The sequence below is a fragment of the Pituophis catenifer genome, unplaced genomic scaffold, assembly GCF_029215685.1.
Source record: "Pituophis catenifer annectens isolate HBS135680 unplaced genomic scaffold, rPitCat1.0.hap2 SCAF_3, whole genome shotgun sequence".
NCBI classification, from domain to species: domain Eukaryota; kingdom Metazoa; phylum Chordata; class Lepidosauria; order Squamata; family Colubridae; genus Pituophis; species Pituophis catenifer.
The window spans coordinates 180150776-180168009 of record NW_027256883.1 but is presented as its reverse complement, the minus strand read 5'-3'; the positions used below and the strand labels follow the sequence as shown (position 1 = coordinate 180168009).

The 17234-nt window shown below is 37.6% G+C and overlaps 1 protein-coding gene across 1 annotated transcript in view; it reads right to left on the bottom strand.

The window, feature by feature from the left end:
* The window catches only part of LGR6 (leucine rich repeat containing G protein-coupled receptor 6), a 134232-nt gene that overhangs the window by 62842 nt on the left and 54156 nt on the right, over nt 1-17234 (bottom strand). Inside the window, exons 3-4 of the mRNA XM_070939894.1 lie at nt 14131-14202; nt 2045-2116 (exon numbers count right to left, since the gene is read on the bottom strand). Of these exons, the coding sequence (XP_070795995.1) occupies nt 2045-2116; nt 14131-14202 (144 nt within the window). The remainder of the gene's footprint in view (nt 1-2044; nt 2117-14130; nt 14203-17234) is intronic.

The following is a 17234-nucleotide window of genomic DNA, read 5'->3' as shown; positions in this document are numbered from 1 at the left end:
GGTTGTTACAGGTTATTTCTAGACAGATAGTAAAATCATAAAAGGATTAAGCAGAATTATCAGCTTGATCTGAAATGGACAGAGTTAGTATCTAATAATAGTAAGTATTTCAACATATTTTGAGAGGTTTTTATCGCCAATTCACAGCCAGAGGCATTTCAACTTAAACTTGCCAATATTAAATAAAAGCCTCTGATAGAATAAGCATTTTAACCATGCTTATAGAAAAATATGCTTATAAAAAACCATGCTTATAGAAAAACATTATTTATCAAATTTAGATCCCTGTCCATCTCATCAAAAAGGACTCTTATAAATATATTATTTATAAAAATAATTTATAAATAATATAATTATTGTTTTAAAAAATTAAGAATCACAAAGGCTAGGAGGACAGTAGACTTGCTCCTTGCTACAAAATCATGCTACCCAAATGGTGGCACATCAAATTATTGATCAGAATTGCATCAAATGATTTTCGTTTTTAATCTTTTCAGTAATACTATAAGCCATTCAGAGACTCCAGAAATAAAAAGGCATATCAGTTGCAGGGCTAGTATATTTCTAGATCTTCTAAGAAGACAACTGAGCCTGATTTAAATCAGGCATGAGAAAAAAACATTTGGGCTCACTTTGGCCGTCCTTAACAAATGGAGGACAGGAAGAGAAAGCAGATAGGGCTGGCATTTTCTACTAACTGGGATGATGAGCATGCTTAAGTCTGTACAGGTATCAGGAAGAAGCATGCTATGAGGCACCAGACAGCTGAATGTTAAAAAGAAGCACCTTCCTGACAGCAAGAGCAACTGGATAGTGCTAATTATTCTGCTACAATTATTATTAGACTTTGTTATTTATTGTAAATATTTACAGCCATTCCCCAATCCAAACAGACACTGGGTGGCCTACAGTAAAGTCAAAACAGGAACAGGATATTAAAGAATTAACTAGGGCATTTAAAAATCAAGCCAAGGAATTCATTAAAATATGATTACCCTATAGGGAAAGGACCCAATAAAATATATTACAACTGCTATGAATGGGATCATATTTTCTTACTTCCATGCATAGAAATGTGAGAGGAATTTTGCTAACCAAAGTCATTTGGCTTATATGCTGTCAACATTTTTCAATTCCTTTCAATTCCAAATCAGCAGTTGATATTGTCTTCAAAGGAGGCAAACTTGGACAGAGAGTTAGGACATAATGAGACACTCAGAAGTGACAATGCAGGGAATTGCTAGAACACAAAATGGGAGAATGTGGTCTGAGAGTGGGAATGGGACAACTTGCCACAGCTAATTTGCTGCGGACAACTCACCATGGCCAACTGACCATGGCCAACTTGCCACAGGCAATTCATCATGGCCAATTCATTATGGGACAATTTGTCACAGCCAACTCACTGTGGGACAACTTGCTGTGGAACATTTTAACAATTCTATTTAATTATTTAAAATAAATATAAATTATTTTAATTTTTACCATTCACATTTCATTCTGTCCTTCCTTTTGCATCCTTTCTTTATTGATTCTATTCCACCATTTCTTTGCTATTAGTATAACTCTTGCCCCACAGCAAGTTGGCCATGGCAAATTGGCTGTGGTGAGTTAGCCGTGGTGAGTTGGCTTTGGAAAGTTGGCCATGGCAAATTGTCATACATCCTCTGAGAGTAGCATCCAATCTGCATTAGTAGAGCTTCTCAGCTTGTGCTAAATCAAAAATATTGTCCCTTGTTTGTATTATTTATTTGCTCTTGGCTCCATTCATTTTGAGAATATGATATCCTGACATGTTGCATAAAGATTAATATGGAGCTCAGGCTGCAGAATTGTGCAAAACAAAAACTTTTAAAATTGTTTGTATCAAAATCAATTTCAAACTTTTCTGATAGATCATATAATATTGCTTCCCTGTTTATTTCCTACTCAGGTATCAGAGCAAACACTGATTGGATTTCTATTTCTTTCAAGCCAACAGGGGAAAAAAACACCCTTACTTAAAAGTTTCCATAGTTCAGAATGACAATCCACAAAGACTTACAGTGACTGAAGATTAGGAAGATCCCATAGAGCCTCTGCTGGAATTCGAGTGATCTGATTATTCTGTAACATCCTATAATTACAGAAATAGAAAGATAACTTTTAAACATATAACTTTTAAAATGGATAACTTCCATATAAGGAAATATACCCATTTCTTTTTCTAAGCAAGATTTTAGACAAAAGTCACCATCTGAGGAACAAAACCTCTTACGAAATAAGCAGAAGATTGAAGAATATTTGGGGAAAAAGCCCAGGGTTTATACAAATTAATAGGATAAGTATTGTAATGTTTAGTCCAGGACTAATGTTTTTACAGTTTTACAATCCAGCACCATTTGATGCATGTTTTTACTTTAGCTATCTACAATTTACCAAATGAAGCTTTTATTGTTGGTATTTATTCATTTGTTCCATCATTGGACATGGACTTGAAAGAGAGGTCCTTAGTCCCAACCCCCAAAGAGTTTACAGTATAAAATTTAGCATGAAGGAAATGACAAATGAGAAGACTAATAAGGCAAGGGTGAACTGGATATCTCCAGCTAACATTGTTCTGCGATAGACCATGTAATAAGTTATAAAGAGGATTAGGAGATTGAAACAGCAGTTCCAAGTGAAAAGCGGGTCTTGAGGAAAGATTTCAGGGAACTAAAGTGATAAAGGCAAGCTGGTGTTGAAAGAGAAGTTATATGTTTATTTTGTGGGTACATGGTAATACAGTGGCTAGAAAATTGGATTTTGATATAATTTTTTGAATGTTTTAGTTGAATCTTTCACTGATTTTTTTTTAAATTGCATAAACTTTGACAGATTATTTAAACAGGAGTTGCACAAGAATAAAGATACAAAAAGAAAAGCAGAAGCCACCAATTACTAGTAAAACAGAAATAAATACATTGTGCAAAAAACCAAAACACTTTTGGAAGTGCATTCTCTCCTTCCTTTCCATTTATTTCCCTAGCTGCTAACCATTCCTCAAATACTGTACTTTGAACATTAAACATTTGAAGTTATTGCTAGGATTTATTTAAATAATTTCATCTATTATTTTGGATTGGTCTCTTACCTTTTTTCTTAAAAACTGTGTTTCAATATTTATTTTGCTATATGTAATATATCATGTATAAGTGAGTCAGTCTTATTTGAATTTATTTAGAATTTTATTATGAATATATATGGACAGTCATTGCCAATTTTACCATTCTCCAATTTTGGGCTTCCAATCTTGTATTATCAGCAAAATCTCACTTTTCCAATATTTTAACAAAATTGTTCTTGCAACCAACAATAAATTTCTTAGTAAATTGTGATGCTTTTCATATATATGTTTTCTAGCGCTATTCTTAATAAAAATATTTGTGGTTTCAGTTCAACTTTTATGTTTAAGAATTCTGATGATGATATTTTGATGTATTTCTTTCCAATACTTTTGAAATTTTTTTTGCATGACTACTGCATGTAAAATGTTACTTTTTTATATAGCATTTCCCACATTTGTTGTTATATGATTTGTCTACTTTGGTGATAACTGACAATGATATATGCCATCTGCAAAACATTTAACATCAATTTCCCCTGAAATTATAGCTTAGAGTACATTTTATTGATTTTTTTTTTATATTGTTCTTCTGTGATTGCTTCTTTGAAGTTTTGCATTCCCTTTATCCTGTAAAATTTAATTTGACACTTGTCAATTTTCTGGACAAGTCCCTACAGTTTTCTTAGTAATGTTTTGGGAAGTGGTTTGTTGTTGCCTTCTTCCTAGGATTGAGAATGACTGGACCAAAATGACCCAAATGGTTTTCTTTCCCAGGGCTGAACTAAACTCCTCATTTCCCAGTTTCTAGCCTAGTATCTTAACCACTACATCAGTTTGGCTCTCACTGTAGGATTGCATCAGCCACTATTCCAGGTTCAAAGATGCATGCAATTTGGCACCTGCAAATTAGGCACTGTAAAATTAATAATAAAATTATGTTGAAATTATCTGACTATGTTGCATTTATTTTCTATCAGAAAATATACCTTTCAGATATTTAGAGCTGGTATGTAAGTTAAAGTGATGAAAGTAATCCTTGTGTTTCTGATATAGGTCTTTTTGAAGCTCTATGTATTACCTGTAAACAAACTATAATTCCACCTGATATCATATAGGTATTCCCAGTCATCTGCCCATAGCTGCATGGAGAAAATATGAGAAATGGACAAAGAGAAGGAATGGAACCCCACATATTCTGTTATCACTTAAGCCAAGAAATTTTGAAAGTTTATAGAACTTGGGTTATTGTAACAAAGGCTTAGTTTAGTAACTGAAGAGGGAAGGAGGAAGCTACAATCTTTCACTTTCTCCTCTGTTTTCCTTGTTTCATCATTAGAGTACAATGGCTGAGCCTCTGATGAACCACCAGAGGTAAATGACAAATGTTGTAGATAAAAGGGGAAAGGAGCTACGCTGTGGGGGGCCATGTAGCTTGTTTCTGTCTATGGAACAATGACTTTAATCACAGGGTTTCATGGACACTGTGTCATTTCTACTGGGAGTGGCCTACCAGCCGCACAGTTTTTAGTAAACATCTCCAGCTAATGATAGACATTTGCATTTACTCAAATAAACAACAGAAGCACAACGTGGACTATGCTCATCTCTTGGCTGCATCATTTTATGTCTTTGGTACAAAAATCAAAAGGAGACAAAATGGTGGTTTGGAACAATACGATAACCCTCTTGGTTAAAGATCAAATTTGTTTTGAAGGGGGACGGAGCCATTCAAGTAAGTCTCACATGGAAAACATAAGCTCCTGCCTGCTCAATCATCTTGCAATAAACACTTCTCGTAACCGCTAGTGCAGTTAAGTAGCTAATTTGCAAGTGAACCTGAGAAAAATGGAAATAGGGTGAGTTCTTCCTTCAGACTGCTTCCAAATGTAAAAAAACATACAGCTCAGTTCAACCCAAGCAGAGCTCCATGAAGTTCACATCTACTTGGAGCAAGGACTTGCTAATATCATTGTGAATAGCTATAGCAATAGCACTTAGACTTATATACTGCTTCATAATGCTTTTAAATCCCTCTCTAAGCAGTTTACAGAGTCAGCATATTGCCCCCAACAATCTGGGTTCTCATTTTACCCACCTCAAAAGGATGGAAGGCTGAGTCAACCTTGAGCCAGTGAGATTTGAACTGCGGAACTGCAGTTAGCAGTCAGCTGAAGTAGCCTGCAGTACTGCACTCTAACCACTGCACCACCTCTGCTCATCAGTGAAGATAACTGTGAAGATAACAGCTTCTATTTCTCTGTATTTTCATTATAAATGTCCACCTAGCAACCTCCTTACTTTGTATACAGCTCTGCAGTGGTGGGTTGCTACCGGTTGGCCCCGATCGGGCGAACCGGTAGTGGCAGCGGGAGGCTCTGCCCACCCGCCCGGACATCTCTGTGCATGCACAGAAGTGTTGCACATGCATGTCCACAAGCGAACCAGTAGCGATGGGATTTGAAACCCACTACTGCAACTCTGGCTGTAACAATGGAAATGAAAAAGAAAAGGCATCTTCTCATCTGATATGGCAGCATGTCAATCCACAAAAACATTGAGACATTTATCTTTGTAGGAGCATGATATAAGGAATAGAAGCTGGGAGGGAGAAGGAAGGCTTCTTTCACCACCACCACATCTGTTATTGGAAGAGGGGAGTTTATGCTAATGTGAGTGGGAAGAGGTAGAGCAGGAGTGTTAAACTGGTAGCCCACAGGGGTCGGCAGGCCACGCCCACCCCAGCTCCACGAAGGCAAAAAAAAATCACGATATGTCACATGACGCCACAAGTTTGACACCAGTGAGATAGTAATTTTTGGATTCATCATGCTTGCACCATGTTTTCAGTAATTATTGAATGTTACTAAATTTGCATTTCCATGCTAGGAAACAGGGATTTCAGCAGCAACTTTATTGACAATAACAAAAGCCCACATTCTGGTGGGATTAAAAAACTACTATGTGGTATGGTAACCCAACTGGATCCCATTAATCTCACATCCGGAGATCATTGCTTTATAAAGAAGTACTGTGAGCTACAGGTGATGAGCATTATAAATGCTGCTAATTATTATAATGAAACCACAGGTTATTACAGTGAAACCACAGCCTTCACTTGATCTGCCCTATTATCACAGCAGATTTTTGAAAGCAGAAGCAGGATGGTCTTTTTAGCTGCCATTGGCTTTTATTGCTCTGATGTCAGAGAGAGTCAGGACAGTTTTATATCAGCCAATTGAATACTGGAGAATTAGAATTGGAATTCTGTGATCAAAAGTACCTTTTGCTAAATCAAGCTATAATAACTTGAAAATGAAAGTATAGGAATTGAGCCTACCTTATTGCGGAAAGAGACTTCAGAAGTTTAAAGTTGCTACTTATAAAGTCATAAATTGCTTGAAAAGATGGTGTTAAATCTTCCAATTATTGATTCCAAGATAACACCAGCTGGACTTTTATTAAAAGTACGGTCTTGTATAGGAGTGCTGTGTGAGCAAACAATTATTATATTTTCTGTGTCAAAACAGTTTTTTAAATTTTACTAGGATTGTAATTGGGCAAATTGGTGATTTTTCTTAGCATTGAGAGCTCAGCAGAAGAGATGATGGTCATGGATCACACTTGAAGTACATTTGAGGGATTGGGAAATGGAAATGTTGGCACTATGGAAGCACCATTCAAAAGTTTGTTTTGGATTAGGAGACTCCATAATGAAATATTTTTTTAACTCTTCCTAATCCAGGAGAACCTGAAGATCTGTTAGATATAGTGGTAGGGTCCAAAAATCTAAAACCCACCCCAGACAAAGACAAAATATGATTCCCTTACAGGTTTTCAGTATGAGTATGCTGTTAGCTCCAATGCTATTATTAAACGACTCAGTGGTTTTGGTGGCAAGAAGCAAGTTTCCCAATGCTGAATTCAATTGTCCCCTGTTGGTTACCCATGTTTGCCAGTTCACGTGAAGGCAAAAAAACCAGCACCTATTGGCATCACCCTTGTTCTTCATTTCCTATGATTTGGAGAGGGCAAAGATATATATATTTTAAAAAGTCATCTATAAATTAAGTTCCTTTTCTCTGGGTTGCTGTATATAATGAAAAGACTACACCTCTGTTCTGATGGTATATCCAAACAAGATAAACAATAAAATCTATGCGAATTTGGATTCTATACAATCTATTTCAGATGGCACATAACACAAAATGAACCTTGGAGAATGTAGGAGCCTGCTGCTCTTGCTTTTAGTCCTCCCATATGGATTAAGATGTTGTTCCAAGCCATATGTATGTAGACTCTGTTTATAAGGGCTGATAAACATTTAGAAATTAGAGACTGCCAATGCAAACCATGGCTCGGATTTATGCTGTTTTCTCTCCATTAGAATAGGGTTGTAGGATATGAATTAATCAGAATGAATGGACTGCTTGCGTTTACCTTCTTCAATTATTAGCACAGACCATTGTGTTTAGGTATTGTATGTTTCTGGTAGTAATCGGTAGTAAAACCGGCGGGAAGCTCCGCCCACTGACCCTGACATCATCAGAAGCGATCTGCATGTGCACACGAGCAAAGCGAGCGCAAGTGCGCGATCCCATTGCAAACCAGTAGTAAAGGTAAGTAGAACCCACCCCTGGCTTACATGTACACTTGCACTGTAACAAATGCAGTGCAGAACTCTGAGGCTGTTCCCCTTCTTCTGCGTCTTTATTCACTCTCTTTAGTTTTAATGATTGGAGAAGATGAAAGGGAAAGAACTATAGATCAAGGGCTGTTCATCTACCACTCCAGGGAAGGATTTCAAGAGACAACACTGATTCATGTGCTTCTCCATGCCTTCTGGGGAAAGCTATTCATTTAGTCATAGGAATGTTTTCCCACACAGTCAGCCCTCTCATCTGAAGCAGCCTCTAGTCTCCTGCCTAATTGACTGACACTTTGTGAATCCAATCTTGATGGCTCCATGCATGTTTTCTGCAATAAAAACATTCTCTCGGCATGACGAGAACTGCCATGCTTCTCTAACTTGCCATACATCAAATCAGCCTTCTGTTTGCCAGAACTGCTCCTCTGTGCTGCTTCTCTGAAGTTAGAAGGAAGCAACGGCATCTCCCACCCCACTGCTATAATGCTCTTTATGAGATGGATTTTATATGTCATTGTTGAATACTTAAGGAAGCGAGCTCACAATTCTTGTGGTTATTTTCCTTTGGTTCAAATCACATTCCCACTGTGGCTTCTTCAAACTGGCATGTTCACAGGTCAATTTGCAACAGGAATAAGCTCCACTGAACACTTGGTTTCTTCATCAAATTGGCTTAGAGACTAGATCTGTGTAATGTGCTGTTGACATGACACCATGTAAATAGAATTTATTTATTTTTAAAAAAAATCTATGCTGCCCACACCCACGTTGTGATTCTAAATGATTTATCTAGAAGGCAATTTAAAAATTAAAATTGAAATAAAGAAGACATTATGAACAATTGTAAAGTAAATCAAGGCCCTACATTTTAAATTTTAAGGAGGAGGGGACCAGCCTCAATTTCAACAAGGACCCATTTCTTAATGCAGCCATTGGCATGGAAAAAGAGAGCTATGTGGTTCAATCAGCAAAGGTGCTCGCTGAAAATCTGAACATACAGGGCAGGCTATCCATAAGTAGGCCAAGAGATGGGTTATATATTGGTCTTAAAGCAAACATATTAACATATTTCCCATGAATTAAACTTTGTATTAACCTGTTCATTCCAAATTCTCCATCTGATCAAGTGAATTGGAACTAATATTGCCACTCTTATCATTACTAAGTGAGACAAATACTGGCCATCATTGGTTTTATGCATTAGATATTGGGATGTTGAAACAACCGGACCATTTTAAGATGGTGCTAAACATTCTGAAATAGTTTAGTGAGAATTTTATACCACAAAGACTTGACATTGATTAATCCATTTCAGAGCCCGTTAAAATCTTGTGATAGAAGCAGGAGATAAATCTTGTCATAAAAAAAAACAAATAATAAATATCAGAATCTATTTCAAGTCCTAGGATAAATTAGCTGACTAAAAATTCTTTGAGGCTTAACCCAGAGGGGTGTGGTTGTGTGTGTGTGTGGTTGTGTGTGTGTGTGTGTGTGTGTGTGTGTATGATTTTATATATTTTTAAAAAAATATGACTTATGGCTCTTGCATCTTAAATATAGTACAGCTTTCAGCTTTGTTACAGTAATAAATGAATTATGCCAGATAAATACCTTTAAGCATAGGCAATGTGCCTTTCTTTCAACATTAAATAACAGAGATCAGAAAATAAGGGAGTGGACTTTCAGAGTTGATACCATGGCTGACTCTTAGGCAAGATTGCATCCTGACTAAAGTAAAGATTGCATCCTGATTCAAAGCCTGTTTTTCAGAGCTGAGCTCTAGCACTATAAAATATTTTCCATATTTGAGCCCTTGGGATCCTTCTTTGTACTGCACGGTGGATGATTGGTGTGGCAGGTGATAGTAGGACACCAAAACTCAGGACAGCCCTCTAAAAAAACTTCTCTCAGAAATTATGGCATGCTGGAACTGGGTGCTTAATCTGCATTCCTTGCCTGGAGCATCTTGGTTCTGATGAAAGCAAAAGTTTTCCAAAAAGATTTAATTGGTGGTTTTTTTCCTAAGCCCCATCCCAAGAAGTACCCTGAGAGCTTTGCCTCTGTGCCCTACAGCCTCCTCCATTTGCTATTGTGTCATTTCAGGAAAGAATGAATTGAGCATAGATGGATGCATGGGTCCTTGTAGAAACTGAGAAAGGTTGTACAGTCTAGAAATTGTACAACACCCACTTGCCTGGTAACAAGCTGACTCACAGAGCACCAGTGGGCCATTACAGGAAAGCCTCTCACCAGATTCACAGCGGGAACCAGAGACACTAAATTAACACGCATGGCTGCAAGCATAACATACGCCTTCAACAAGGCCAGTCTCACTATGAAGCAATATAGAAGAACTTTGCTTCAGGCAGCTTGTTCAAAAGGGGCACTAATTTCTCAGTTTCCATTTCATTGCAGAAACATGTCCCAGGCTTCTAGAACACTGCATCATTTTTTATTACTGTTTTCATTTTGTGCTTCAAATGGAAAAAATGTCCAAGATTCCTACCATGCAAACAGCAAAGGCTCATAAAAAAAAGTGAAAGAAATCCCGTTAAAGATGAACTTTCATTTGGGCATTTATTGTTTTAAAATATAGCTTAATTATTTATTATAGATTTAATTCATTTAATAACCAGTGGGATCCAGAAGAAGAGCTGTTGGGCCTGCCCTTTGGAACATCTTTTTTTTTTTTAATTTGATTTGTATGCCGCCCTTCTCCAGAGACTCAGGGTGGCTTACAATGCGTTAAGCAATAGCCTTCATACTTTTGTATATTTATACAAAGTCATCTTATTGCCCCCATAATCTGGGTCCTCATTTCACCTACCTTTGAAAGGATGGAAGGTTGAGTCAACCTTGAGCCTGGTGAGATTCGAACTTGCAGTAATTGCAGGCAGCAGATGTAAGTGGATGTTAATTAGTCTGCTGAGCCACCAGAGCTCCTTATCCCTTATCTTATCCCTCCCCCCCGAGTGAGGTCAATTTCAACCACTCTTACCTTCCATTGTACAGTTAGACTGGGGCTCCAATGGATGGGTTTCACATTGGGGGTGCTTAGTAGATTAACAGGTATCCCCTCCTCCCCTTCTCATCATATTCCCTCCATCCCCATCGTTTTAGCTAGGTTGACTTTTTTTTTTAGTATTGTATTTATATTAGGTTTTATTTATTTATTTATTTTTATTTATTTACATATATTTATATGTCGCCCTTCTCCCGAAGGACTCAGGGAGGCGAACAGAAGATTGAAAAACAAACGACAACAGACCAATTAGAAATCTAAAATAATTAAATAGTAAAAACCCCAGAATCAGAATCAGCCCATTTGACGGAATAGCCAAGTCTTTAGGCCAGTGGAGATTGGGCGCTGTCCAGAGCTCGGTAGGTAGCTCATTCCAGAGGATAGGTGTGCCCACAGAGAACATCCTACCCCTGGGCGCCGCCAGTCGACATTGTCTGGTCGATGGCACTCTGAGGAGGGCAGCTCTATGTGAGCGGACAGGACGGTGGGAGGCAGGCTGGAGGTGGTCCTCAAGTACCCCGGACCTAAGCCATGTAGGGCTTTATAGTAAGTACCAGCACCTTGAAGTGGATCCAGAGGACCACCGGTAACAGTGAAGCTCGCACAGGAGGGATGTAACATGGAGTAATGGGGAGCTCCCGTAACAACCCGCGCGGCCGCATTCTGGACCAGCTGGAGCCTCTGGGTGCACCTCAAGGGCAGCCCCATGTAGAGGTAGTTGCAGTAATCCAACCCAGAAGTAACTAGGGCATGAGTGACCGTGCGAAGGGCATCTCGGTCTAGGAAAGGGCGCAACTGGCACACCAGGCGAACCTGTGAGAAAGCCCCCCTGGTCACGGCCGTCAAATGGTCTTCTAGAGATAGCCGGGAATCCAGGAGGACACCCAAGATAGTTTATAGTTTATATAGTTTATACAATTTTATAAATAAATAAATGTAATAAATAAATGTTTTCAGATTGATTTCATAGAGGGGAATAAAACACATAATAAAATCCAAAATCCGAGAACAACAACAACAAAAATACAAGAAATGCAATCAAAATAGATGAAAGCAAAATAGCTAACCTAATGTGGGACAATGGACAATGGCTTTTTTTAAGCATTCAGTGTTTTAGGGCATTTATTTTAGATGGTTTATATAGGAGACTTTGGGCTGAGTAATTTCAAATATAATAATAAAAGTAAGAAAAATACTTTTAAAAAGGTTAAACAACTTTCACCTGAAGATAATTTATGCTTTATCTATTGCCATTACAATTGTCCTCAACTTTTTATCTAGTCCTTTGTGCTTATCTTTTTATTTGTTCGATATTCTTTTTAGAATTTTTATTTTGATGTAATTCTACTTGTTTAGAATGAATATTAATTGACCGTACACCAACAAGAACTTATATTATTGGGCAGTATAGAAGTATCAATAATTATAAACAAACAGGGCAACTGCAGTCTTGCAGTTCTTCATGTTGTGTAGATCTTGGGTGGTGGCTTATACAAAGCTTATTCTCACAGCTGGACACCTAGTAGACCCTTTAACAGTCATTATGGGAAACATTCCTTCTGATCAGCCACATAGATTGCTAGAAGATTAAAGCAAGACAAAGCACATTTGGCCTGAGATAGGAGTCTTAACCTATACTAATCTCAGTATGAGGGCCACCTGGAGATATTTTTGCTCATATTTCTTCAGATAGTAAGTCTCTCACTTCAAAATGAAAGCTAAGATGATAATCCTTTTGTTAGAATGGGTGCCCAATTTGTCTGCTGTCAAGGAAGGATGAAGGTTATTTATGACTCCATCACAAGATTGCTTTCGATGCACTGCAGGATATTTGGGCAAGCATTGCCATTTGTCTCAAACTGCCAGTGCTCCCTGACTAATACCCTTTCAGCCTCAGGAGAACCACACAATATTTTTTTTTTTCTCCTGAAGCCCATGGGCAACTTTGCTACTGCTAAAACTGTTTTAGTTTCAGAGAGACTAACACGTTTAACCATTTTGCTGGGAAGTGCTCCAATGTACACTGATGAAAAGCAACTTTCCTGCGTGTAGTGTTGCCCTTGTTGAAACAGGGTGGGTTTTCTGTGGTTTTCTTGGTTTCTTTGATTTGGTGCCTAATGCAGGCTATGGATAAAGAAGCAACTCATCTCTAAACCCAGGGATTTAGAGTAGGATTTTTAGAAGGCCTCATGAACAGCCCTGCACTCTTTAATCCGAGGAGCAGGTTGATACCTGTACGTTTCATGTAAACATTGTCAGCTATGGTGATTTTGAATTGTGGTCGGGTTCCAAACATGCCCATGAACTAAAATGTTTATTGCAAAAGAAGAGATTGTAAAAAAAATATATTTGGAAAAATAGAAGTTGAACCACTGAGAGCATAAATCATTCACTAGAACCAGACTGCTGGGGCACTACTATGAAGAAAAACAGCCACCTGTCTTACTGTTTGATAATAGATTGGTTACAAAAGAATCTAAAAGTAATCAGAGGAAAAAGTCCTCCAGTTCCAATAAGGAGATTGGACCAATTGCTACTTAAACCCCTTAAGACCAATCCCAATATTCCCAGTACTAGGGAAGGTGTAAAATGAGAGAGTGGCAGCAATGCAATTATAAGATAGTGCTACTATTTTGATTCTAGAGTAAGGTAAACCCTAAGGCAGGGGTCCCCAACCTCTGGGCCACAGTCCAGTACTGGGCCGTGGCCTATTCGGACCTGGGCCGGACGAATGGCGGGCCAATGCGCACACAGTTCAACTTGCATGAGTGGCAGGCCAGCATGCATGCACACGCATGCGCAGCTCAATTTGCGAAAGTTGAACTGTGCGTGCATGCATGAGCACACTGGCTCACTTCTGCGACCCGGTTCCCTTCTTTCCCCCCTCGCCGGGCCACTGAACCGCAAAGGTTGGGGACCATTGCCCTAAGGGCCTACAGATAATTATTTACTCTCCACATAACATAACCCATCCAGTCAAAGAAAATCAATATATTGTTGTAAGTACAGGGAGGTGATGAAGCTTGTGATAGTGACAATCATAGAATTCCAGATCTGTTTAAGAATTTTTATGCAGAGGGAGGCACACTTATAAGCTCTGACCATCCTGTTCACATGGGATTCTCTCATGAGCACGACCTGAAAAAGTTCGATGAAAGTTCAAACCCTGTTCCTCATATCAAGAATATTTAACAAGTAACACAACTGTGTTATAAGTGCCTGAATTTCTCAGAAGTTCAGACATACAGTATATAGTTAGAGAAAGCACAATCACATGACTCACATATACATAAAAAGCTTTTGGGAAGTAAAACTAGGGGTCCAAATAAAATCTAAAGACCAGTAAAGCAGTAGCAGTTAGAAGAAATTGTGACTTACAAAATTTTTAAATTGTAGAGGCCAGAAAATGCTCCTTCTGGAATTTTAGAGAGTTGGTTTCCAGATAGGCGCCTGTAATAAACAGAACAAACAAGGTCAAGATAATACAGCCAAATGTTTAACAGTGTCTTTTGTTAGGAAATATAATGATAGCTTGGAGTGAAGTGCCTTCCTATACTTTTCAGCAAGATAGAGCCATTATGAGGGGAACCAGAGGTCATTATAAGAGAAAGGGTTTTCTTTACAATAAAAGTTGCTTTCCTTCCTTCCTTCCTTCCTTCCTTTCCTCATACTAATGAGAGAAAATTCTTGAATTTATATTCCAGATCTTATTGCGATAAATCTATATGATAAGATTAGGAAGAAATTCATTATCACAAACCATTTTTTTCCAAAATGACAGAAAGGATATTATTATAAATGGTTTATTAAGGAGATCATCCATCTTCAGACTCAATGTCCAGGACCAACATAAGGACAGCGTTGATCTCTTATTCTCTTTTAAGAGGTCCCTTAGAACTTATTTTTGGGTCAGGTGAGTCTTTTGCATTTCTTTTGCATTCATTGATATTTATATACTTTCTGGATTCCCCCAAAGACAATTACAAATGTGTTACGCTGGTCACTCTATTCCTGCATACAAAAATATAAATCCTATTTGTTATGTAGATTTCTATTCTACTCTGAATTTTAGAGAAATTGTGTCTATAATAGTGTAAACAGCATAAGATTGTCTTTTTAACACAAAAAAGCAGACTACGACACATGAATTTTGTAGAAAATTATCAATTAGAATTTGATGGATTTTTAAGAGGGCAACTCATTGATATCACTGCATTTTATTTAATTTCTCTATCTGGAGCGTCAATAAAATATTGATAACACAGAAGCTGTGTCCAAATTGGTGCTTATTGCACTTCATTTTTGTGGTTTACCTATATTTGTATTTATTCTTGTACATACATGTATATATGCCTCTTCTTCCCAAATTTGGAAATATATTTTTTTAATGATAAAGTTGTATATGTTTTATCAATTTCATTCAGTGGACAAATAAGCTGAATGAAGGAGAGATTGTTTAAAATTGGTTACAGTGAATTTAAGTTTTAGGATTACAAGGTACTTTACATTTAATTTCTTCAACAGGCATTGAAAATAAATGAGCTGTGTGGATACAATGTATGGATGCAGTGGTAGAAACTGTACATTTTAAACAAGCCAGTGAGAGCTCCTATGGGGAAGAACTAGGATAATAGCTGAAAAGAAATATTTGAACGCTCCCCACCCCATGCCTCATGGGAAGCCAAATAGCAGTGCAGGAAATTCTATCATTCTGGTATAGATATTGGAAGAATGGAACATTTGCTATTCTGTAAAGGAAATTACCAATTAGGAAATGAAATGTGACACCTGTAAATAGCATTTGTAGCAGAACACAGGCATATGTTTACCTATATGTATGAAGATACTTGGAAAACAGGAGAGACAATGTTTCACAAAAATGCATGTTATTTACAAGAGCAACTATAAGCAGAAACATCCCAGGAAGCAATATTTAAATGTATATTATGTACCTAAAGAGAAAACAGGGAACAAGTTTAGTTTTCAAGAAAGTTTCCCTTAATAGGAAGAGAACACCATTTGACACAAGAGGGAATAATTTCATATATAATGAATTCTACAAGGAATGGTTATTGCTCCTTTAGCCTCTAGTATAGCAATTCTCAATCTTAGCAACTTTTAGATGTGTGGACTTCAACTCCCAGAACTCCAGTTAGCTATTTTGTGGCATGGAGCTTGAGATGTGTGCTTTATGTATATGCTTGAAACCCAAGCCAACAAAATGGAGCAGATGAAGCTGTCAAACACTGGTTTCCGTTCCCTATCATGAATCACTGACTGTTTAGCCTTGTGTATTTTGGCACAGCAGTGTTCTTTCCTTCTCCCCCCCACACCCCCAATTGCATTCCCAGTTCTTCTTGTCAGTCAGCAAAACCTTCATCTGCCTAATTCTTAAGTCTCTTTGCTACCTTCAATATTCTAACAAACTTCCTTTGGGCTGATGTTTCTAATTAGGGGAAAAACAAAATCATACTGATAAAATTATTTTTCTTTTGATATAAGAAACAAATGGATTTCTACAGTTCAGGACTACTGTTGGCTTTCAGGGTCTCAACTTTTCTTTAAGCGTTTGCCTCATTAGGCATGAAGTCTCATAGACCTCAATGAGGCTTAGTCAGGAGTAGGCATGCCCTGAATATTTTATTTATTTATTTTATTCAATTTGTATACCGCCCTTCTCCTAGTGGATTCAGGGCAGTACACAGCCAAAACTAAAACACATACCAATACAAAATTTTAAATTTTAAAAAGAATTTCATGACTTTGGCCCCAAAATTTAAAACATTCAAACTAAAACCCATTGACAATTTAAAAAAACTAAAAAAGCTAGAGAAGGGGGGGGGGGGGTCACGCCAGCCCTGTTTGATGGAAAAGAAAAGTTTTTAGGGCGCGGCATATTGTGCGACCTTTTCTATGATCAGCTTTCCAAAGAATCTGCATAAAGTATCTGTGACATACAGCATCACAAAATCTCCTAAGAACAATGGACACAATATGGGTTTTCCACATGAGAATATTAAGAAGAAATTATCCTACTATGCTTAAATTCAATAAAATAAAATAAAAATAAATTACAGCCAGCTGGATGGTAAAAAATATACATAATATTAATCATCAATTTTTGAATTGCCCATAATGACAAATCATAATGGATAGGTTCGCACACCACTCCAAGTCAAAAACAAATAACTTTATGGATTAATTGTTAAATGTGAGTCCAAACAACATCAGAGTAGTAATTGGACTGGCTTCTCCTTCCAAACTGGCACCCTGCAGTGCCACATTGGGCCACTACTCTTCCCATCACTTGGTGCCACTCCATGTCAAGATGCATTTGTGTAGCATACAACTAGCACACCTGCTTGCAATAGTCCTGTGCAAACTCCTGTGCAAGCTACATAATCATTCAAGTAATTTATACATTTTCACTACAAGCTATAAATAGTAGCTTTTTTCAGTATCCTAATTTAGAGATTAGAAAA